The sequence below is a fragment of the Bos indicus x Bos taurus genome, chromosome X, assembly GCF_003369695.1.
Source record: "Bos indicus x Bos taurus breed Angus x Brahman F1 hybrid chromosome X, Bos_hybrid_MaternalHap_v2.0, whole genome shotgun sequence".
NCBI lineage: Eukaryota > Metazoa > Chordata > Mammalia > Artiodactyla > Bovidae > Bos > Bos indicus x Bos taurus.
In genome coordinates, this window is record NC_040105.1 from 129,192,365 (window position 1) to 129,217,081 (window position 24,717).

The following is a 24,717-nucleotide window of genomic DNA, read 5'->3' on the forward strand; positions in this document are numbered from 1 at the left end:
ACAAGCAGCTCATATAACTCAATCAGGGAAAACAAAACCCAATCAAAAAGTGAGAAAAAGACCTAACAGACATTTCTCGACAGAAGACATACAGATGACCAACACACACCTGAAAAGATGCTCAACTCGCTCATTATTAGAGAAATGCAAGTCAAAGCCACAATGAGATATCACCTCATACCAGTCACAATGGCCATCCTCAAAGTCTGCAAACAATAAATGCTGGAGGGTGTGGAGAAAAGGGAAAGCTCCTGCACTGTTGGTCGGAATGAAAATTGATACAGCCACGATGGAAGACGGTATGGAGATTCCTAAGAAACTAGGAATAAAAAGCACCACATGACCCAGCAATCCTACTCCTAGGCATATACCCTGAAGAAATCAAAATCGAAAGGGACACATGTATCCCATTGTTCACTGCAGCACTATTTACAACAGCTAGAACATGGAAGCAACCTAGATGTCCACTGACAGAAGAATGCATGAAGAAGTTGTGGACATATACATGGTGAAATATTACACAGCCATAGAAGGAACGCATTTGAGTCAGTTCTAACGTGTGGATGAACCTAGAACCTATTATAGAGTGAAGTAAGTCAGAAGGAAAGAGAAATCATCTTTTAAGCATATATACAGAAACTAGAAAAATGGTACTGAAGAATTCATTTACAGGGCAGCATGGGAAACAGACTGGTTCCAAATAGGAAAAGGGTACGTCAAGGCTGTGTATTGTCACCCTGCTTGCTTATTTACTTATATGCAGGTACATCACGAGAAATGCTGGGCTGGAAGACGCACAAGCTGGAATCAAGATTGCTGGGAGAATATCAATATCCTCAGATATGCAGATGACACCACCCTTATGGCAGAAAGTGAAGAGGAACTCAAAAGCCTCTTGATGAAAGTGAAAGAGGAGAGTGAAAAAGTAGGCTTAAAGCTCATATTCAGAAAACGAAGATCATGCCATCTGGTCCCATCACTTCATGGGAAATAGTGGGGAAACAGTGAAACAGTGGCAGACTTTATTTTGGGGGGCTCCAAAATCACTGCAGATGGTGATTGCAGCCATGAAATTAAAAGACGCTTACTCCTTGGAAGGAAGTTTATGACCAACCTAGATAGCATACTCAAAAGCAGGGACATTACTTTGCCAACAAGGTCCGTCTAGTCAAGGCATGGTTTTTTCCAGTGGTCGTGTACGGTGTGAGAGTTGGACTGTGAAGAAAACTGAGCGCCAAAGAATTGATGCTCTTGAACTGTGGTGTTGGAGAAGACTATTGAGAGTCCCATGGACTGCAGGAGATCCAACCGGTCCATTCCGAAAGAGATCAGTCCTGGGTGTTCTTTGGAAGGAATGACGCTAAAGCTGAAATATTTTGGAAATTAATCCTTTGTCAGTTGTTTCATTTGCTGTCATTTTCTCCCACTTCTGAGGACTGTCTTTTCATCTTGCTTATCGTTTCCTTTCTGTGCAAAAGGATGCTAAGTTTAATTCAGTCCCACTGGTTTGCTTTGATTTTTGTTTCCATTACTCTAGGAAATGGGACATAGAGGAATCTTGCTTTGATTTATGTCAACAAGTGTTCTGCCTATGTTCTCTTCTACGAGTTTTATAGTTTCTGGTCTACAGTTAGGTCTCAAATCCATTTTGAGTTTATCTTTGTGTATTGGTGTTAGGAAGTGTTCTAATTTCATTCTTGTTGCATGTAGCTGTCCAGTTTTCCCAGCACCACTTATTGAAGAGGCTATCTTTTCCCATTGTATATTCTTGCCTCCTTTGTCAAAAAATAAGGTAGCCTGTAGGTGCATGATTTATTTCTGGCTTTCTATCTTGTTCCCTTGGTCTATATTTCTGTTTTTTTTTTTTTCTTTTTTTTGGTGCCAGAAGTACCATTCGTCTGATGACTGTACCTTTGTAGTATTATCTGAAGTCAGGAAGGTTGGTTCCTCCAGCTCCCTTGTTCTTTTTAAGACTGCTTTGGCTATCTTGAGTCTTTTGTGTTTCCATATGAACTGTGAAAATTTTTGTTGTAGTTCTGTGAAAAAATGCCCATTGGTCATTTGATAGGTATTGCACTGAGTGTGTGGATTACATTTGGTAGTATAATCGTTTTCACAATATTGATTCTTCCATCCCAGGAACATGGAATATCTCTCCATCTGTTTCTGTTTGGTTTCTTTCATTAGTGTCTTATAATTTTCTGTGTACAGTTCTTTCATCTCCTTAGGTAAGTTTATTCCTATATATTTAATTCTTTTCATTGCAGTGGTGAATGGGATTGATTCCTTACATTGCTCTCTCTGATTTTTCATTGTTAGTATATGGAAATGCAAGTGATTTCTGTGTATGGATTTTGTTATCCTGCAACTTTGCTAAATTCACTTGATTAGCTCCAGTAATTTTCTGATAGTATCTTTAGGGTGTTCTATGTACAGTATCATGTCATCTGCAAACAGTGAGAACTTTACCTCTTCTTTTCTGATCTGGATCCTTTTATTTCTGTTTCTTCGCTGATTGCTGTCACTAGGACTTCCAGAACTATGTTAAATAGTAGTGGTGAAAGTGGACACCCTTGTCTTGTCCTGATCTTAGTGGGAATGCTTTCAGTTTTTCACCATTGAGACTAATGTTTGCTGTAGGCCAATCATATATGGCCTTTACTATGTTGAGGTAGGTTCCTTCTATGTCCATTTTTTGAAGAGAGTTTAATCATAAATAGGTGCTGAATTTTGTCAAAGGCTTTTTTCTGCATCAATGAGAGATTATCCTATGGTTTTTATCTTTCAGTATGTTACTATGGTGTATCACATTGATTGGTTTCCATATATCGAATCCTTGCATCCCTGGATTAAACCCAACTTGATCGTGGTGTATGAGCTTTTGATGTGTTGCCGTCCAGCATTTACCAAAAAGTTTTCAGGAGCTTACTGAAGTGGTGGGATAGTGTAGTTTGTGTGTCATAGGAATCTCCTCAAAGGATGATGTCATCAGTGTGAGGTCCTAATTTGTGTCCTAGAAAAAGTTAGAGCTGGTGAAAATGTTGCCTTCAAAGACTGTGTGAGATGGCCAGGTGTGGACACTGGCCCCACTGAGTAGACAGGTGACGGTGTATCGTTTCCCTTTGAAGGTGAAGGTCAGTGTAAGCCGAGAAGTTGTTTGAGATAGGCAGTGGAAAACCAGCATGCTAGCCAAATGTTTTGCTATGACTGAAAAGTATTTGCCAGTTATTTGTTGGAAGCAGTATTATCAACAAAATACATGGAGCCCTAGTGAGTGGGGCCATGACACCAAGGGTACAAGTTCACACTGAGGCCCTGTTCTTGCTTTACAGCTTTAAGATCAAGTAAAATTTGTTAAGTGCAGCAGAAGTTGGGATAATCACACCTTGCTCAGTAGGTTTCCTATAACAGGTTTCAATTTGTGAAGACCCTGCTTTCATTGAGATTGAATCTTTTTAAAAAACAACTGAGGTGAAAAGTGTGATTGCATCTAAGGGAAAAGGGCCATACGGTGTCATCTTTTAAAGGTGAGTATAGGGGCAAGGGCTGAATTTATTACTCATTGAGTTAGATTCTCCACGTGCACTAGAGGCTACTTGGGGTAATGGAGGTTTTGGCACTGGGAAATGTAGGCAAGGCAGTAATTCCAGTGGTTAAGGTTAGGCATATCTGTTTCTATGTCACGTTCCTTACTCCCTGGTTGTTTGTAGTAGCTTGCCCAAATGTGGGCCAGAAGAGGAACAGAAATTGATGAGGGGCAAAAACTCAATTGTCACACCTGAAAAGTGGGATCTGATTATTGCACAGAGCCACCACCCCTACATCACCCCTCTCCCTAGATGGGACCCTCTGAAACACACAGAAACACCAAGTCCTTTTCCTTCTCACCAGTGGGATGAAGAGTTCAGGAAGCAATCTTCAGTCTGCAGTTCTCAGTCTTCACCCAGTCCTCAGTCCCCAGTGTCTGGGTAAGTATGGGACTGGCTGTCTGGGCCCTAAACTGAAAAGGACGCCTCCTCCCTCCCTCCTCACACACCGACCCTTCCCTTTCTCCCCTCTCCATCATCAAAAAAACACGCACACACATCTTTTCCTGCTTGTTGATACTTTAATCGTCAACCTCTGAATACTTTGATCTGTCCGGAGGGGACCATCGTTGTATGTTTGATGTCTGCACAAACGACTATTCTGCCTTTGCTTTTCCTGGAGTTACAGCAGATGGCTCAGCATCTTGGGCTCCAGGTGGGCACAGGGGCTTACTTGCAGAATCGTCAGAAGTGTTGGAAGAATCCTCTGGGGTTTCTTCATCCGCCATTGGCCCACTTTCATTCTTCTTTTTATTCTGCGGGTGGTGGTAGAAGACTGGATTCGTCGACCTCTTCCCTTTCTTTTTCCGGCCCGGGTTCCGCTGAAGGGTTGATTTTACCTTCCTCGTGGGCTTTCGTATCTGGTAAGAAAACAGAGTCATCCAGAAAGACATTAGTGGAGGAGGATGGGAAGAACTTTGAGAGAACGGGTGTGCATTGAGGAGGGGTTTGTGCCAGGCAAGCTGCGGCAGGGCGAGTCTTGGGTGGGGGATGAAGAGGAAGAACATGAGTAGGGTAATCTGACCTTCTGACTGTCCAAGCCATCGGACTGATCAGTGTTCTTTCTCTTCCCTTCGTTAGCACTTGAAGCTTGTTGCTGCAAATTGAAAGCGTCTATCTCGATTTCTGTTTCCTCCTCCTTCACTTCCTTAATTAGGTCTGCCATGTTGTAGCAACGGTGGCCTCCACCAAGGCGCCTGGCGTCTCTATATATACCGTCGCAGGACAATGGTGAGCCACAACTGTCCGTTTGATTGGTCAGCAAGAAATTTCTCCAGCCAATGGTAGCCCTGACACTGCTGACATCACAAAGCGCCACTTGGGAACATCCATGGGGGCGGGGAGGGTGCAAAGGAGTCCAAGTGCTCTGGTTTGAGAAAAGAAGTGCTTTCGCAACAACCATTAAAGAGCCTTCCCAATTTGACTTTCCGGAAAACATTTCCTCATCTTGTCCAGTTCAGTTCTTGTGGTGTAGAAGTTAGGGAGCCAGTGTTCCTTCCAAACCATTTCTCATGGCCACCCCCATTCAGTGTTTAATTCTGTCATCTTCCGGATCTCATTACCTAGTGTTTGGTGTGGTTTTTTTTTAAACAGTTTACTTTAGAGGTTTTAGATTTGCACGATAATTGTGAAGAGTGTTTTCATATACTCCACAACCAATTCTCTTGTTTACCATTGTACATTAGTATTGAACATTTGTTCAAATTAGTGAACCCACAGTGAAAGAGTATTATGAACTAAAGTCTGGACATTATCAGATTTCTTTCAGTACAGTTCAGTTCAGTCGCTCAGTTGTGTCCGACTCTTTGCGACCCCATGAACAGCACGCCAAGCCTCCCTGTCCATCACCAACTCCGGGAGTTTACCCAAACCTATATCCATTGAGTCGGTGATTCCATCCAACCATCTCATCCACTGTTGTCCCCTTCTCCTCCTGCCCTCAAACTTTCCCAGCATCAGGGTCTTTCCAAATGAGTCATCTCTTTGCATCAGGTGGCGAAAGTATTGGAGTTTCAGCTTCAACATCAGTCCTTCAAATGAACACCCAGGACTGATCTCCTTAGAACGGACTGGTTGGATCTCCTTGCAGTCCAAGGGACTCTCAAGAGTCTTCTCCAACACCACAGTTCAAAAGCATCAATTCTTCGGCGCTCAGCTTTCTTCACAGTCCAACTCCCACATCCATACATGACCACTGGAAAAACCATAACCTTACTAGACGGACCTTTGTCAGCAAAGTAATGTCTGCTTTTTAATATGCTGTCTAGGTTGGTCAGAACTTTCCTTCCAAGGAGTAAGCGTCTTTTAGTTTCATGGCTTCTGTCACCATCTGCAGTGATTTTGGAGGCCACAAAAGTAAAGTCTGCCACTGTTTCCATTGTTTCCCCATCTATTTGCCAGGAAGTGATGGGACCGGATGCTACCATCTTAGTTTTCTGAATGTTGAGCTTTAAGCCAACTTTTTCACTCTCCTCTTTCACTTTCATCAGGAAGCTCTAGTTCTTCTTCATTTTCTGCCATAAGTGTGGTGTCATCAGCGTATCTGAGGTTATTGATATTTCTCCCGGCACTCTTGTTTCCAGCTTGTGCTTCATCCAGTGGATAGTTTCTCATGAAGTACTTTGCATATACGTTAAATAAGCAGGGTGACAACATACAGCCTTGACTTACTTCCCGATTTGGACCCAGCTCGTCATTGCATGTTCAGTTCTAACTGTTGCTTCGTGACCTGCATACAGATTTCTCAAGAGGCAGTTCAGGTGGTCTGGTATTCCCATCTCTTTCAAAATTTTCCGGTTTGTTGTGATCCACACAGTCAAAGGCTATGGCATAGTCAATAAAGCAGAAATAGATGTTTTTCTGGAACATTTTCAGATTTCCTTGGTTTTTACCTAATGTCCTTTTGCTGTCCCAGTATCCATCCAGGATACCATACTAAATCCAGTCATTCCATATTCTGCCTTGTTAGGTTCCTCTTTGCTGTGACAATTTTTAGATTTCTTTTTTTTTTTTTCTATTATTAAAAAATTTGTTCATTTTTTAATTGAAGGATAATTGCTCTACTAAATTTTGTTGTTTTCTGTCTAACCACAACATGAATCATCCATAGGTATACTTATATCTCCTCCCTGTTGAACCTCCCTCCTATCTCTCTCGCCATATTATCCCTCTAGGTTGATACAGAGCCCCTGTTTGAGTTTTCTGAGCCATACAGCAAACTCCCTTTGGCTATCTTTGAGCATATGATAATTTAAGATTCCATGTTGCTCTTTCAATACATCTCACCTTTTCCTCCCCTCTCCCCATGTCCATAAGTCTATTCTCTACGTCTGTTTCTCCAATCAGTTCAGTTCAGTTCAGTTCAGTCGCTCAGTCGTGTCCGACTCTTTGCGACACTGTGAAGTGCAGCACGCCAGGCCTCCCTGTCCATCACCAACTCCCGGAGTTCACCCAAACTCACGTCCATCGAGTCGGTGATGCCATCCAGCCATCTCATCCTCTGTCGTCCCCTTTTCCTCCTGCCCCCAATCCCTGGCAGCATCAGAGTCTTTTCCAATGAGTCAACTCTTCGCATGAGGTGGCCAAAGTACTGGAGTTTCAGCTTTAGCGTCATTCCTTCCAAAGAACACCCAGGACTGATCTCTTTCGGAATGGACCGGTTGGATCTCCTTGCAGTCCATGGGACTCTCAATAGTCTTCTCCAACACCACAGTTCAAGAGCATCAATTCTTTGGCGCTCAGTTTTCTTCACAGTCCAACTCTCACACCTGTACACGACCACTGGAAAAACCATGGCCTTGACTAGACGGACCTTTGTTGGCAAAGTAATGTCCCTGCTTTTGAGTATGCTATCTAGGTTGGTCATAAACTTCCTTCCAAGGAGTAAGCGTCTTTTAATTTCATGGCTGCAATCACCATCTGCAGTGATTTTGGAGCCCCCCAAAATAAAGTCTGCCACTGTTTCCACTGTTTCCCCATCTATTTCCCATGAAGTGATGGGACCAGATGGCATGATCTTCGTTTTCTGAATATTGAGCTTTAAGCCTACTTTTTCACTCTCCTCTTTCACTTTCATCAAGAGGCTTTTGAGTTCCTCTTCACTTTCTGCCATAAGGGTGGTGTCATCTGCATATCTGAGGATATTGATATTTCTCCCAGCAATCTTGATTCCAGCTTGTGCGTCTTCCAGCCCAGCATTTCTCGTGATGTACTCTGCATATAAGTTAAATAAGCATAAGCAGGGTGACAATACACAGCCTTGACGTACTCCTTTTCCTATTTGGAACCAGTCTGTTTCTCCATTGCTGCCCTGTAAATGAATTCTTCAGTACCATTTTTCTAGTTTCTGTATATATGCATTAAAATATGATATTTCTCTTTCTCTTTCTGACTTACTTCACTCTATATAATAGGTTCTAGGTTCATCCACCACGTTAGAACTGACTCAAATGTGTTCCTTCTTATGGCTGTGTAATATTTCACCATGTATATGTCCACAACTTCTTCATGCATTCTTCTGTCAGTGGACATCTAGGTTGCTTCCATGTTCTAGCTGTTGTAAATAGTGCTGCAGTGAACAATGGGATACATGTGTCCCTTTCGATTTTGATTTCTTCAGGGTATATGCCTAGGAGTAGGATTGCTGGGTCATGTGGTGCTTTTATTCCTAGTTTCTTAAGGAATCTCCATACCGTCTTCCATCGTGGCTGTATCAATTTTCATTCCGACCAACAGTGCAGGAGCTTTCCCTTTTCTCCACACCCTCTCCAGCATTTATTGTTTGCAGACTTTGAGGATGGCCATTGTGACTGGTATGAGGTGATATCTCATTGTGGCTTTGACTTGCATTTCTCTAATAATGAGCGATGTTGAGCATCTTTTCAGGTGTGTGTTGGTCATCTGTATGTCTTCTGTCGAGAAATGTCTGTTTAGGTCTTTTTCTCACTTTTTGATTGGGTTGTTTGTTTTCCTGATATTGAGTTATATGAGCTGCTTGTATATTTTGGAAATTAATCCTTTGTCAGTTGTTTCATTTGCTGTCATTTTCTCCCATTCTGAGGACTGTCTTTTCATCTTGCTTATCGTTTCCTTTGCTGTGCAAAAGATGCTAAGTTTAATCAGGTCCCACTGGTTTGCTTTGATTTTTGTTTCCATTACTCTAGGAAATGGGACATAGAGGATCTTGCTTTGATTTATGTCAACAAGTGTTCTGCCTATGTTCTCTTCTAAGAGTTTTATAGTTTCTGGTCTTACAGTTAGGTCTCTAATCCATTTTGAGTTTATCTTTGTGTATGGTGTTAGGAAGTGTTCTAATTTCATTCTTTTGCATGTAGCTGTCCAGTTTTCCCAGCACCACTTATTGAAGAGGCTATCTTTTCCCCATTGTATATTCTTGCCTCCTTTGTCAAAAATAAGGTACCTGTAGGTGCATGGATTTATTTCTGGGCTTTCTGTCTTGTTCCTTTTGTCTATATTTCTGTTTTTTTGTGCCAGTACCATTCTGTCTTGATGACTGTACCTTTGTAGTATTATCTGAAGTCAGGAAGGTTGATTCCTCCAGCTCCCTTGTTCTTTCTCAAGACTGTTTTGGCTATCTGGAGTCTTTTATGTTTCCATATGAACTGTGAAAATTTTTGTTGTAGTTCTGTGAAAAATGCTATTGGTCATTTGATAGGTATTGCACTGAGTGTGTAGATTACTTTTGGTAATATAATCGTTTTCACAATATTGATACTTCCAACCCAGGAACATGGAATATCTCTCCATCTGTTTATGTTTGGTTTCTTTCATTAGTGTCTTATAATTTTCTGTGTACAGTTCTTTCATCTCCTTAGGTAAGTTTATTCCTATATATTTAATTCTTTCATTGCAGTGGTGAATGGGATTGATTCCTTAATTGCTCTCTCTGATTTTTCATTGTTAGTATATAGAAATGCAAGTGATTTCTGTGGATTGATTTTGTATCCTGCAACTTTGCTAAATTCACTGATTAGCTCCAGTAATTTTCTGATAGTATTTTTAGGGTGTTTTATGTACAGTATCATGTCATCTGCAAACAGTGAGAACTTTACTTCGTTTTTTCCGATCCTGATTTCTTTTATTTCTGTTTCTTTGCTGATTGCTGTCACTAGGACTTCCAGAACTATGTTAAATAGTAGTGGTGAAAGTGGACACCCTTGTCTTGTTCCTGATCTTAGTGGGAATGCTTTCAGTTTTTCACCATTGAGAATAATGTTTGCTGTAAGCCAATCATATATGGCCTTTACTGTGTTGAGGTATGTTCCTTCTATGTCCATTTTTTGAAGAGGTTTAATCATAAATAGGTACTGAATATTGTCAAAGGCCTTTTCTGCATCAATTGAGATTATCATATGGTTTTTATCTTTCAATTTGTTACTATGGTGTATCACATTGATTGATTTCCATATATTGAATCCTTGCATCCCTGGATTAAACCCAACTTGATCATGGTGTATGAGCATTTTGACGTGTTGTCGAATTCTGTTTGCTAAAATTTTGTTGAGCGTTTTTGCATGTGTTCATCAGTGATATTTTCCTGTACTTTTCTTTTTGTGTGTTGTCTTTGGTTTCAGTATCAGGGTGATGAGTTTGGAAGTGTTCCTTCCTCTGCAATTTTTTGAAACAGTTTTAGAAGGATATGTATTAGCTGTTTACATGTTTGATAGAATTCTCCTGTGAAGCCATCTGGTTCTGGGCTTTTGTTTTTTGGGAGATATTTGATCACAAGCTTCAACTTCAGTGCTTGTAATTTGGTTGTTCATAATTTTTATTTCTTCCTGGTTTAGTCTTGGAAGATTGAACTTTTTTAAGAACCTGTCCATTTCTTCCAGGTTATCTATTTTATTGCCCTATAGTTCATAGTAGTCTCTTTTAATCCTTTGTGTTTCTGCAATGTCTGTTGTAACCTCTCCTTTTTGATTTCTACTTTTGTTGATTTGATTCTTCTCTCTTTTTTTTGCTAATGAGTCTGGGTAAGGATTTGTCAATTTTGTTTATGTTCTCAAAGAAGCAACTTTTCGTTTTATTAATCTTTACTATTGTTTCTTTCATTTCTTTTTCATTTATTTCTGCTCAGATCTTTATGATTTCTTTCCTTCTAATAATGTTGGTTTTTTTTTTCTTCTTCTTTTTCCAGCTGTTCTAGGTGTAAAGTTAGGTTGTTTTTCTTGTTTCTTGAGGTAGGATTGTATTGCTATAAACTTCCCTCTTAGAATTGCTTTTGCTCCATCTGATAGGTTTTGCGTTGTCGTGTTTTCATTGTCATATTTTTATAGAAATTTTTTGATTTCCCTTTTGATTTCTTCAGTAACCTGTTGGTTATTTAGAAATGTGTTGTTTAATCTCTATGTGTTTGTGTTTCTTGCAGTTTTTTTTCTTGTAATTGATATCTAGTCTCATAGCGTTGTCATGGAGAAGATGCTTGATACAATTTCAATTTTCTTAAGTTTACTGAGGTTTGATTTGTAACCCAAGATGTGGTCTATCCTGGAGAATGTTCCATGTGCACTTGAAAAGAAGGTGTATTCTTCTGAATTTGGATGGAATGTCCTGAAGATATCAATGAGATCCATCTCATCTAATGTATCATTTAAGACTTGTGTTTCTTTATTAATTTTCTGTTTTCATGATCTGTCTATTGGTGTGAGTGGGGTGTCCTACTATTATTGTGTTACTGTCAATTTCTACTTTTGTGTGTGTTAGTGTTTGTCTCATGTATTGAGGTGCTTCTATGTTGGGTGCATAGATATTTTCAATTGTTATGTCTTCCTCTTGGATTGATCCTTTGATCATTATGTAGTATCCTTCCTTATCTTTTGGAATGTTCTTTATTTTAAGGTCCATTTTGTCTGATATGAAGATTGCTACCCGAGCTTTCTTTTGCTTCCCATTTGCATGGAGTGGATTCTTCCGTCCTCTCAGTTTCAGTCTATATGTGTCTTTAGGTCTGAAGTGGGTTTCTTGTAGACAGCATATGTATGGGTCTTGTTTTTGTATGCATTCAGCCAGTCTGTGTCTTTTGGTTGGAGCATTTAATCCATTTACATTTAAAGTAATTATTGATATATATGTTCCTATTGCCATTTTCTAATTGTTTGCAGTTGATTTTGTAGATCTTTTTCTTCTCTTGTGTTTCTTGACTATAAAGTCCCTTTAACATTTGTTGTAAAACTGGTTTGGTAGTACTGTATTCTCTTATTTTTTGCCTGTCTGAAAAGCTTTTTATTTTTCCATCAGTTTTGAATGAGATCCTTGGTGGGTACAATAATCTTGGTTGTAGATTTTTCCCTTTCAGTAGATATTTCCCTTTAAATATATCCTGCCATTCCCTTCTGGTGTGCAGAGCTTCTGCTGAAAGATCAGCTGTTAAGCATATGGGGTTTCCCTTGTATGTTACTTGTTGCTTTCACTTGCTGCTTTTAATATTCTTTCGTTTATTTGTGTTTAGTCTTTGTTAGTGTTTCATTTATTTGTGTTAGTCTTTGTTAGTTGGATTAGTATGTGTCTTGGTGTTTTTTTCCTTGGGTTTATCCAGTATGGAAATCTTTGTGCCTCTTGGACTTGATTGGCTATTTCCTTTTCCATGTTGGGGAAATTTTCTCCTATAATCTCTTCAAAAATTTTCTCATACCCTTTCTTTTTTTTTTCTTTTTCTGGGACCCCTATAATTCGAATGTTGATGTGTTTGATATGGTCCCAGAGGTCTCTGAGACTGTCCTCAACTCTTTTCATTCTTTTTACTTTATTCTGCTCTTCAGAAGTTATTTCCACCATTTGATCTTCCAGCTCACTGATTTGTTCTTCTGCTTCAGATATTCTGCTATTGACTCCTTCTAGAGTAATTTCAGTAATTGTGTTGTTTGCTTCTGTATGCTTATTATTTAATCTTCTAGGTCTTTGTTAGTTGATTCTTGCATTTTCTCCATTTTGTTTTCAAAGTTTTTGATCATCTTTACTATCATTATTCTGAATTCTTTTTCAGGTAATTTTCCTCTTTCCTCTTCATTTATTTGCACTCCTGTGTTCCTAGTTTGTTCCTTCATTTGTGCAGTATTTCTCTGCATTTTCATTTTTTTTTAAAGTTATTGTGTTTGAGGTGTCCTTTTCCCAGGCTTCAAGGAAAGTTGAATTCTTTCATTGAAGAAGGTTGATTTCTTTCTTCCTTTTGGTTTCTGCCCTCCTAGGGTTGGTCCAGTGGTTTGTGTGAACTTTGTATTGGGTGAGATTTCTGCTGAAGTTTTGTTTGTTTTTCTTCTGATGGGCAAGGCTGAGTGAGGTGGTACTCCTGTCTGCTGATGATTGGGTTTGTAATTTTGTTTTATTTGTTGTTTAGATGAGGCATCCTCCACAGGGTGCTACTGGTGGTTGGGTGATGCCAGGTCTTGTATTAAAGTGGCTTCCTTTGTGTGAGTTCTCACTATTTGATACTCCCTATGGTTAGTTCTCTGGTAGTCTAGAGTCTTGGAATCAGTCCTCCCACTCCAAAGGCTCAGAGTTTGATCTCAAGTTTTGTGTGGTTCTTTATATATTCTTTTCCACTGGTTGGGACTTCCCTGGTGGCTCAGACGGTAAAGCGTCTGTCTACAATGTGGGAGTCCTGGGTTCGATCCCTGGGTTGGGAAGATCCCCTGGAAAAGGAAATGGCAATCCACTCCAGTACTATTGCCTGGAAAATCCCATGGACAGAGGAGCCTGGTAGGCTACAGTCCATGGGGTCGCAAAGAGTCAGACACGACTTAGAGACAGGGCTTATATATTCTTTTCCACTGGTCAGGTCCTCCTGTCTGCTCTCAGCTGGTGTTCCACATGCATTTTTGTGTCTGAAGGTGTATTCCTGATGTATCTGTGGAGAGAGATGTACTCCACGTCCACCTACTCCTCCACCATCTTGTTCTCCTTCCCAATTATCCCTTCATTCTTTTTTTGATTTTAGTAATTGAGTCTTCTATTTTGTTTGTCAGTTTAGGTTAATGTTTGTCATTTTTATTTAATCTTTATAGAGAACCAACTTTGGTTTCCCTGATTTTTGTTTTTTCTTAACTCTCAATTCCCACTGTAGTCTGTAATATTTCTTTTCTTCTGCTTGTTTGAGGTTTAATGTGTTCTTTATTTTTAAGTGTTTTGCAGTAGACAGGTTATTGAATTGAGATCTTTCTCTTTTTTTTTAAAATATAAGCATTTGTAGCTCTATACCTACTTTAGCTGCATCCCATAAGTTTTGGTATGTTTTATTTCATTTAAATTATCTCAAAGATTTGCTAATTTCACTTGTGCTTTCTTCTTTGAACCATTGGTTATTTAAGAGTTCATTGTTTAATTTCCACATATTTTTGAATTTCCAAATTTTCTTCTTTACATTTTTTATACTTTTATTCCATTGTAGTCAGAGATATGTTGTATGATTCATTCCTTTTAAATATATTGAGCAGTATTCCATATCCTAACATATGGTCTGTCCTGGAGAATGTTCAGTCATGTCTGACTCTTTGCGACCTGATGGACTATAGTCCATGGGATTCTCCAGGCCAGAATACTGGAGTCGGTAGCCTTTCCCCTCTCCAGGGGATCTTACCAACCCAGGGATCAAACCCAGGTCTCCCACATTGCAGGCAGATTCTTTACCAACTGAGCTATCATGGGCATGTAGAGGTGAGAAGATTCAGGAGATATTTAGGAGGAAGACTGGAAAGAATATGGTGACTGAAGGCTATGGATAGTGGGGATGAGAGCTGGGGAAGGAATTTCCTCCAAGGTTTCTGGCTTGTACAGACTGGAGGAGGAGCTGTGATGGGCAAGGGGATGGGGGATGAGGCTAGTTTTATACACATGGAATTTGAAGAGACTATGGAGTCACAATGTTGGATGCTCAGAGGCAGTAGATTTGTGGATTGAGAGCTCAGGGCTGCAGATACAGGCTCAGAGTCACAAGGTGCTTATCTCAGCTCATTTAAAATTATTTCTAAATATGTAAAAAAAATAAATTTTATTTGCAATATATAGACAAATTGTTCTTACTAGTTGCTGAGGGTAAAATCAGGGAAACTGGACCTAAATCATAGTAGAAAGAATGAGACAAGACTGTTGGGAACGGATTGACAAGAGGAAGCCATGCAGAATGGTGTGAAGGCCTTGCTGGCCTCTGTCTAGCAGCAGGACTGTGAGTGAGGGAGAAGCAGAGCACCTATCATCCTTGCCATTTGGTGGCCCATTGTTTCCCATGGCATGTACCTTGCATCGGGGAACAAACGCAAATTTTTGCCATAAACTATGTGCACTGAAGAATAAATACCTGTCTTTATTTTTTCTTCCCTTTCTCTGACTCTTCAAAAGCTTAGATTTCTCTAGATCACAGTTGTGCAAGGAGAAGTAAGAGTGAAAGTTTTAAGGTAAGATAAATAACATTGTCTGTAAGTGGTGAAATTATTAACGGAGACATTTATTCTCAGGAATCCAGAGTCAGCTGTTCCATCTTTTTGAAAAAAAAGGGCTTTATTGAGGTATAATTAATATATAAGAAACTGCACACATTTAATGGATACAATTTGATGATGAGTTTGCACATAGGATTAGGGTTCTCATTTCTGCGACATCATTGCCACAGTCAAGGTAATAGTCAAATTCATCAACTCCGAAACTTTCCTTGGGTCCCCCTTCTTATGTGTGTGGTATGGTAAGGACATTTACCATGAGCTCAGCTATGTCATCTTTACCCTAGGATTTGGAGTCATACAGACTTGAGCTAGGTGATGGCTGTTTCACTTAGCACTTGTGAGACTTTGGGCAGATCACTAAATCTAGTTCTGATCTTTGATTCCCTCATTTGTAAAAACTTCATGGGATTGTTCTGAGGCACAAATGCTTTAAGGTAAGTGAAAGGGCTTTATAAAGTATAAATTGCTATTTTGGTATTATTTATCATTTAGCTTTCTGATTTCATTGTAAAATGTCAAAATTTTATCAGAAAAACTGAGTGTTGTTAATATCACAATGTATTGCTTTATTTAAAAGCTACTCATTTAGTCCATTTTTTTTTCTAATAACAAAGAATATCATTAAGTAGTTATCAGTTATCTCTGTCTATGGTCCAAATCTCAGACTAACCAAGGATTGATTGTATCTAGTTTTTCTCCATTCTCAGAGGAACATATATAAGGGTATCTATTTATGACTCATTTGCCATTTCAAGTATTCTTATATAAAACCTAAAATATTTCAACTTCCATGACTTCCTAGCTATCATTACTCTTCCCTTTAGCTTGAAATACTTTAATGGTCCCCAAACATTTAGATTATCTGATTTTTGCATATATTAGATGAAGCTTGGAATCATTAGTTTTCAATGTGCTCTATAAATATTCCTGGTTTCCAGCCTGAGCTGGAGATATTAAGAAGAGATGAAATTCAGCTCAAGTGCATATCCAAAGGATTTTGAGATATTTTAGTTTACCTTTGATAATGTGGGACAGGTGAAGATCAAGACTTTACCAAATGATAAATTTTTTTAAACTGTGGAACAGTTACTGTAAGGAGTCATGTGATCTTTGCAAGATATTCAATCCAGTGTTGGCTTCTAGAGGGGAAAATAACATTTTTGCAGAAATTGGGGCACTGCAGAAATTTTGTGAGCTCTGTAGACATTTTCTGATGCCTTGATATATGTTTGTTTTGTTTTGTTTTTTTTATTGTCCATCTGAGTAAACTATTTACAAATGCTGTTACATATGGGGAGGGGCTGTGGTAGATGGTCCTATCCCTTGGAGTGTGGCTTTCCAGGTTCCATTCCCAGCTCAGCACAGTAACTCTGGACAAAGCCCCTAAAGTGTTCTCTGCTTCTGTCTCCTTAATGGCAAAGCAGAAATGGATACTTACTATCACCGAACTCATGAAGATGCTAAATTGATAATCAGATCGTGCCTTAAAACCATTTTGAGTTCTACTGAGAAATATTTTGTTCTCAAAATAAGTTGAGTCTCTGGTTTTCTAAGTTTAAATATATTGTCAAGAAATGAATCCCTGGGGGAGCAAAGCACATAGACCATAGTGACATTAGCAAACAGAGATGGAAAAGATGGCATTGGAGAAAGCGAAGAGGACTTTCTAGTCAGGAGGGAACCATTGAAATGCTGCTCAGATTTAGATAAGGACCATGGCCTGGTTGCTTGATGGCTTTTGCTGTCTTGTTGATAATGAATTTGAAGGGATGGGATAAATGGAAGCAACCACTAGTTGAGCCAAAGTGATATGCTCTGTATCTGCCTAGTAAGTTTTTGAAAAAGTATTTAATTTTCACATGCTATTGCTGCTTTAATGTCTCTGTGACTTTATGCCTTTCAAAGATGTGACCTGTAAGGCAGCAGATAGAAATGATAGCTCATCAGCCTCTAATGAGCCAATGATGTACCCTGTCAGATATTCTCCTACTTCCTCCTTCCAACTACACAATTTGAAAGAAATAAGCCCCAAGGTCCTGACTAAGTCATCGGTATGTCTACTTGAAGGATGATGTGGGCTTCTCATTGGCTGAGCAGTTTGAAGAAAGGTCTTCTGCATTCAGCCTGAGCCTGTTCAAGCAGGACCCTGGCTGGCTCTTGACTCTAGTATGAAAGTAGGAAGATGAACTTGTAGCATGTGAATATATCAGATATGGCATTCACCAAACCATTGCCTTTAAAAAAAGTTTTTTTGTAATACCAGATTTGAGCTCTCTAAGGCCAGGGACTCTTTCTTGTCTGTCTTCCAGAGCCTTTGTCTATAGCAGTCAATTAATGTTTGTTGAATAAATAGAATAACTTTCAAACACCGTAACTCTAACCTGTCAAAAGCCAAACCCAGTTTTGTCTTTCAGTGGATGGCCAGCCTTCATATGAACCTGAGTGCTCTCTAAACAGCACTTCCCAACTTAATTCTGTGGAGATGAATCAACTGGGATCTGGTTAAAAATGCAGATTCTGAATCAGTAGGTCCGAGGTGGAGCCTGAGATTCTGATTTTTAGCAAGCCTCCCAGGTGATGCAGATGCTGTTGGTCTGTATACTGCACTTCAAGTATCAGATGTCTAGACCCGGTCTCTGCCTCATCTGCAAAACTTAATCTATCATCAAGCCTTGTTGAGATTATCTCTTCTGTCCCAATTCTGACCATTAATCTCTGTTTCTGTTGCCACCAATTTATCTGAAGCCTTCATATTGTTTTTCAGGGATTCATGTAATCTCCCTGGCTTTTTCCCCTCCACAGCATTCTCCACACTGCAACCAAGGTGATATTTCTCAAATACGTTTCTGATCATGCTTCCCTTTGTGACCTTCTGTGCAGGGTAAAACAGCAACCCCTCTGTTGCTACACTGTCTTTGTATTAGGTGGGAGCAGGGGCAGGAGCAAAAAATGTGAGGTTTGAGGAGCCAAGGGCTTATAGTGATGGTGGACCAGCATTAGGGGTCAATTCATGCATACAGGGCTGCCTACAGGTACTCTTCCATCCATCCATTTATCCATCCATCCCGTTATGCTGTATGTATGTTTAGTCGCTCAGTCATGTTTGACTCTTTGCGACCCCATGGACTGTAGCCCATCCATTTATCCAGCCAATCAGTTATGCAGCCAATCAGTTGACCATCCATCCATCTATCCATCTGTCCACCCGTCTGTCCATCCATCCATCCATCTGTCCATTCAGTCAGTTAGTCAGTTGGGCAGGAACCCAACATGTTAGGACCATTGGCTTTTGGACCAAAACAGTCAAATAAGTGTTTGCATGTCATTTATGGTAAAACCACAGTAACTTGATACCCATTGTTTCAGATTCTTTAGCAGATGAAAGTTTTTTGAGATGAAAGGCACCTCAAAGTTTTCCAGTCTAAATATCTGTTATTCTGGGCCCATCAATCCAAAATCCCTTGCTCCCATTCTTTTTTCACTTGAATTACTGAGAATTTTAGTGTACACTGAATAGCAATTTGTTACAAATCCCATACCGTAAAGATTATTTGCCATTTCCTTTTTCTTTCCAATTTCTCTTGCTGTGCTTTGATCCAGGGTTTGGTAGATGGTAAGTGTGTGCAGATTCTCAGTGAGGTGTGTGGGCTTTGTTGACACTGAACCCATCTCAGCCATGGGATGTAACCGCTCCTGTCACAATGCCGGGGTGGCTGTGGCTACAGTAGAATGTCACATTTCCAGGATTAGGGCTTTTTGTTGTGGCCTTAACAAAGGAGCCCACCTGTGTTTGCTGATTTTAGAAGATGGGGAGAGGAGGAAGGAATCCTCTTTTTTTGGTGGGTGGATGGGCAGGAGGAATCTATCACAGGAATTCTTAAGTCACAGCTGCTTTTCCAGTCTTCAGCCAGCACCCTCTCCATCCCCACTCTGGCTCCCATCTCAGAAGAGAATGCTGAGCTCTGTTGACATTGGGTAGCATTTGTTTTCTTCCCGCTTTAATTTAGCAACTCATCACAGGGGTTGTTCTTTGTTCATCTTTCCTGGGGTTTTTTTTTTTGGTACACTGACTAATGCTTACAGTTTGCCTATTCGAGAAAGAGAAGTGCAGGGAAGATTAATCAAATGAGATCTTAAAGGGTAAATCAGTTTTTCAAATGTGTTCAGGCAGCTTCTGTTCACTTCAGTGAGAAGAAGTGCTTCCAAGGACAGAAATTTACCCAGTGAAGTGCCTCCCAAATGCAGCAGAGCAATCATGCTTCAGATGGCTATTTTGCAGCCTGAGCGTCCAGTTCTGCTTAGATTTCAAATGACCATTTAAAACTCAAGCGTGAGGGGGAAAATGAAGTGCATTTGACTTGAAGGAATTTGCTAATGGAAGATCAAAGTTTTAAAAAGTGTACCTTTGCAGGCATTATTGGAGGGTTGTGAGGGGACGGTGGCAAAGGGAAACCTTACAGGATACCTTTTTTCAATCATTTCACATTTTCTTTAGTTTTTCAAGAAGACTCAGGAAATATCTCATATCAAATCTACACTGTATTTCAGAAAAAAAAAAAAAAGGAGAACTTGTTGCTTGGGCTTTAGAACTCAGTGCTGCAGTCCCGTGTGTTCATAGAGATCCCAAGTGAAAATTTTTATCATCAAAATTGACTGATTCAGAACAGAGTGTTTGTGACTACCTGGTAGCAAATTTGAAAACCACATCTCATCTTTTATCCTTTAAATGGCATCAACGTATGGTTGTGCCTACAGAATAAAATGAACATAATGGCCACTTGCGTTAAGAGATCAGCCTGTTTTTACATAGTGACCTTTGGTGATAGGTCCTTGCAGAGGTCTAATCTGCTAGCTGTTAACTATGGGGTTTGATCTGAGGATTTCGCCCCTCCACACCCATTACACACATCTTAAAGAGTCCCTGCCACTACCAAACAAAGAAAAGCAAGCTATTCCCATGAGCCCTTACATGCTAAGTTACTTCAGTCGTGTCTGACTCTTTGTGACCCTATGGACCATAGCCTACCAGGCTCTTCTGTCCTTGGAATTCTCCAGGCAAGAGTACTGGAGTGGGTTGCCATTCCCTTCTTCAGGGGATCTTCCTGACCCAGGGATCGAACCCACGTCTACTTGCATCTCTTGCATTAACAGGCAGGTTCTTTACTACTAGCGCCACCTGGGAAGCCCATATAAGCCCTTAAAGAAAACATAATTTGGCAGATAACTTTGTGAAACATCAACCAACTTAGCCCAGCCAATAGGAATTATTCCTTCATCATATGCTTTTCTAGACAGGTCTTGTTCCCCTCAGTTAGCAGGAAAATTCAGGACTGACTCCCTAAAGAAGCAGCATAGGTTTACAGTCAGCCCAAAGGTGTGATCAAAAGAGTTAACAAGGCTTTCTTGCCTTCCGCAGGTCATTTGTTCTGAGCTGTGGTCATCATTTGCTTCCAGCACAGGAGTGTTAAGCTGAGGGGGACTGTTTGGCTGGCTGCCAACAGGAGGTAGGGCTTTATTATTTTTTTTTTTCAGAGTAAACAGAGCAGCACAGGGCTTCACTGAAGACCACCCAGTAAAGGAGACCTTGCCTTTACCTGAGCACATTCCCAGGAATCAGCAGATGTGCTTCAGTGGAAACTTACTTCTGAAGGCTTTCTTGAGGGGAAGAGGTGAGAGAAATGCCTCCTGTCTTGAAAACGTTGGCTGTCCGTGTGTTTTATGTATCGGATCACACCTACAGTTTCATGGGACAGAAGATTTCTGCTCCTATGAAGCTGGAAAATTGACCTAATACAGCCTGTTTCTTCTGCCAGGGTCCAGAGAGAAGGTCATGCAGTTAGTTAGGGGCTTGGGACTAGCACTTGGGCTTCTCCACTACCTATCAGGTGCTCTTCACCATACTGTAATGTTTCTTCTCTATGGCTGTATTTCATCTCCAGTGATTTTCCTCTGCCCTTACTTGCTTTGCACACAGGTGTTGTAAACTCTTATTAGAAGTTAGCAGCAAGAGTGACATTCTATGTTATTATAGCCATTTGCATTTTACTGAGCTATTTTATGGCTTTCTGTCTTTACCATAGCATGTGGGTGTGGCAAGGGGGATATCATTCATTGTCTTTATCATCATTGTCATTATTATTAATACTGTCATCTTCATTCCATCAGAGAAGGCAGTGGCAACCCACTCCAGTACTCTTGCCTGGAAAACCCCATGGACGGAAGAGCCTGGTAGGCAGCAGTCCATGGGGTTGCTAAGAGTCCGGCATGACTGAGCGACTTCACTTTCACTTTTCACTTTCATGCATTGGAGAGGGAAATGGCAACTCCAGTATTCTTGCCTGGAGAATCCCAGGGACAGAGGAGCCTAGTGGGCTGCCGTCAATGGGGTTGCACCGAGTCGGACACGACTGACGTGACAGCAGCAGCAGCTTCATTCCATGGGTTTCCTTTGTGGCTCAGCTGGTAAAGAATCTGCCTGTAATGCAGGAGACCTGGGTTCAGTCTCTGGGTTGGGAAGATCCCCTGGAGAAGGGAAAGGCTACCCACTCTAGTATTCTGGCCTGGAGAATTCCATGGGCTACATAGTCCATGGAGTCGCAAAGAGTCAGACACGACTGAGCAATTTTAACTTCATTCCATGGATGAGGAAACTGGGGCTTGGGAAGGATAAGCAGATGGCTCAAGGTCATACAGGTGGTGACAGAGCTGAGATGACCATCCCTGACTTCTGACTTCCTCAGTGTCATGATATGACACATCAGTGTGTGTGCATGCTCAGTCATGTCCCACTCTTTTCATGACCCCGTGGACTGTAGCTTGCCAGGCTCCTCTGTCCATGGGGCTCTCCCAGCAAAAATACTGGAAGGGGTTGCCATTTCTTCCCCCAGGGGATCTTCCTGACCCAGGCATCCAACCCGCAGCTCCTGCAGCTCCTGCATTGGCAGTGGATTCTTTACTACTCAGCCACATGGGAAGCCCTGTTACACATCGAAGCAAAATGTGAATCTAAAGGTAAATCTTGAGAAAAACGACATTGACTAGATGCTTGCAGGAACATCATTTCACTGCTGAATGCCATTCGCTACATGAGGGAAATTGAGTATCCTAGAAACCCCAAGTCACTGGGTGATTTTACCTACAAGTCTTTGCTATAGCCCGAGCCCTGAGGACTTCATTGTACTGAGCCTTGGTTATAGTAACAGAGGTAGCTAAGGTTCAACAATGGGCTGACAGCCAATAGCAATGCTTTCTGCATGACCAGTGAGAGAACCCAACCAAGGAGGAGCTGAGACTGGCCCCAAAGGGTAAGTCTGACAATGGTCCAGTAGCTAATGTGGGGATTAGCTGTTGTTCCGGGTAATGTGTCCAGTTCAGGCTGGTTACAGGGGAGCCTCAAAGACTCATTTTACTTGTCTCCTCTGTGGGCTGCTGCAATTTTCTCCTTTTTCAGCACATCTATCCTTTTAAAAATTTAATGAGAAATTGTCATTTTTGGAAAGCTGATGATTTTTACCCTGGCATAGAATTGCTTCTAAATGTTAATACTTAAAAAAATGTAATGGAAAAGAAGAAAAGCCCTGCCACTTGTGTGGTCCATTTCATGAGTCTGTGCCAACTCTGTGTGTAGGAGTGTGAGCTCAACTCAGCAGGCCTTTTGGATGTCCACTGAGGTTCAGAAGACAAAGATTTGGTGACACCAAGAAATTGAATCTCCTTGGCATTAACTCTGGGCCCTTCAGGTCAGGGCTAGTGTTGTTGGTGAGTTGGCTGCCTGGAAAATGGTCCTGCCATTCCTTTGAGTTTCCCTTTGTGGATGAATAGAAAGTTTCCATCTAGAAAGCTTTATGATGTTAATTTCACGTAGTTCATGTGGAAAAAAAAAAAGCCAAACAGGCAGTTATAGGTAAACCACCCTGCAAGCAAACATTAACCACCCTCAATAACATTTGGCAGTTTGGCTGAAATTTTGCAGACTGTGGTTTTCCTCAGTTTTGAACATGGAGTCTTCAGATCCAGACATCAGTTAACATGACTTGGTGCTTGTCAGACGAGGGCCCTTATCCACCTTGCTTGGGTGGTTGATGAGAGTAGTAACTGTCATTGGATTCCACAACTCCCTGGTCAATTTCAGCAGCCATGTGTGGGTTGTTAAGCTGACAGTATCACACAGAAAGTACACTCTCAGGGATGTAATTGTTAGCAATATGATAGCACCTTATAACGTTTCCTCCCTGTGGGAGAGCAGAATAAGGTAAACGTAAGAGTCTGTTTTTATTATTCTTCTTTAATTTTGCAATTAAAAAATTTAAATGGTAATATAATTGCTTTATAGTGTTGTGTTAGTTTCTGCCATACAAAAACATGAATCAACCATAACTATGTATCTATCCCCTAACTCTAGATCCTCGCTCCCACTCCCCCATCCCACCCCTCTAGATCGTCAGAGAGCACCAAGCTGAGCTCCCAGAGCTACACAGCAACTCCCCACTAGCGACCTATTTTACCCGTGATAGTGTATATATCGATGCTACTTTCTCCATTAGTCCCACCCTCTCCTTACCCCCGTGTCTGAAAGTCTGTTCTCTGCATCTGTATCTCTATTCCTTCCCTGAAAATAGGTTTATCAGTACCATATTTCTAGATTCCAAATATATGCATTAATATGTGATGTTTGTTTTTCTCTTTCTGACTTACTTCACTCTGTATAATAGGCTCTGGTTTCATCCACCTTAGTTCAACTGCCTCAAATTCAGTCCTTTTTATGACTGAGTAATATTCCATTGTATATATATGCACCACGACTTCTTTATCCACTTATCTGTCAGTGGACATCTAAGTTGCTTCTATGTCCTGACTATTGTAAATAGCGCTGCAGTGAACACTGGGGTACATGTGTCTTTTTCAATTATGGTTTTCTCAGGGTACGTGCCAAGTAGTAGGGTAGTGGGATTGTTGGGTCATATGGAGTTTTATTTTTGGTTTTGATTTTGAAGCAAAATGTTCACATTCTTAGGTGAGATGTTTAGTCAACGAGTTTTATTTACTTCAACTGAAATAATACCACAATGACTTAATAAGCCTTCATGGGTGGGTAAAAGGACAGTATTTCAGAGCAGGCAATAAGAAGCCTGAGAGAGGGGGAGAGGCAGCAGATAGTGAAAGGTTGCTGCTAGGAGCCATGAATGACCTGGGATTCTTGGCTTTCAGAGGAGAGGAATTTGATCCGGGGCCAGTGATGAGGCTTGATTGCTCAGAGTTTTTTGTAATAAAGTTTTATTAAACTATAAAAGAGATAGAGAAAGCTTCTGACATAGATATCAGAAGGGGACAGAGAGTGCCCCCTTGCTAGTTTTTAGCAAGAAGTTATATACCTATTCAGTTCAGTTTAGTTGCTGAGTCATGTCCAACTCTTTGAGACCCCATGGACTGCAGCATGCCAGGCCTCCCTGTCCATCACCAAATCCTGGAGCTTGGTCAGACTCTTGTCCATCAAGATGCTTTCCGACCATCTCATCCTCTGTCATTCCCTTCTCCTCCTGCCTTCAATCTTTCCCAGCATCAGGGTCTTTTCCAATGAGTCAGATCAGGTGGCCAAAGTATTGGAGTTTCATCTTCAGCATCAGTCCTTCCAATGAACACCCAGGACTGAGCTCCTTTAGGATGGACTGGTTGGATCTCCT

At 40.7% G+C, this 24,717-nt stretch overlaps 2 protein-coding genes across 4 annotated transcripts in view; one reads left to right on the forward strand and one right to left on the reverse strand.

Moving 5' to 3' along the window:
• Positions 1-24,717, forward strand: part of HS6ST2 (heparan sulfate 6-O-sulfotransferase 2) — a 490,102-nt gene that overhangs the window by 129,350 nt on the left and 336,035 nt on the right. The gene's annotated exons all lie outside the window — the stretch shown is intronic.
• LOC113887873 lies at positions 4,089-4,837 on the reverse strand. Its single transcript, XM_027535122.1, has 2 exons — positions 4,612-4,837; positions 4,089-4,447 (listed from the first exon to the last, which is right to left on the reverse strand). Exons 1-2 carry the CDS (start codon positions 4,750-4,752, stop codon positions 4,184-4,186), a joined length of 405 nt encoding a protein of 134 aa, XP_027390923.1. The 5' UTR covers positions 4,753-4,837; the 3' UTR covers positions 4,089-4,183.

Excerpts from the sequence above, each read along its gene's own strand:
- LOC113887873 (XM_027535122.1), bottom strand. The coding sequence starts at position 4,752 with ATGGCAGACCTAATTAAGGAAGTGAAGGAGGAGGAAACAGAAATCGAG. Across the intron at positions 4,448-4,611 it reads ATGGCTTGGACAGTCAGAAG|ATACGAAAGCCCACGAGGAA; the intron begins GTCAGATTACCC and ends TTTTCTTACCAG.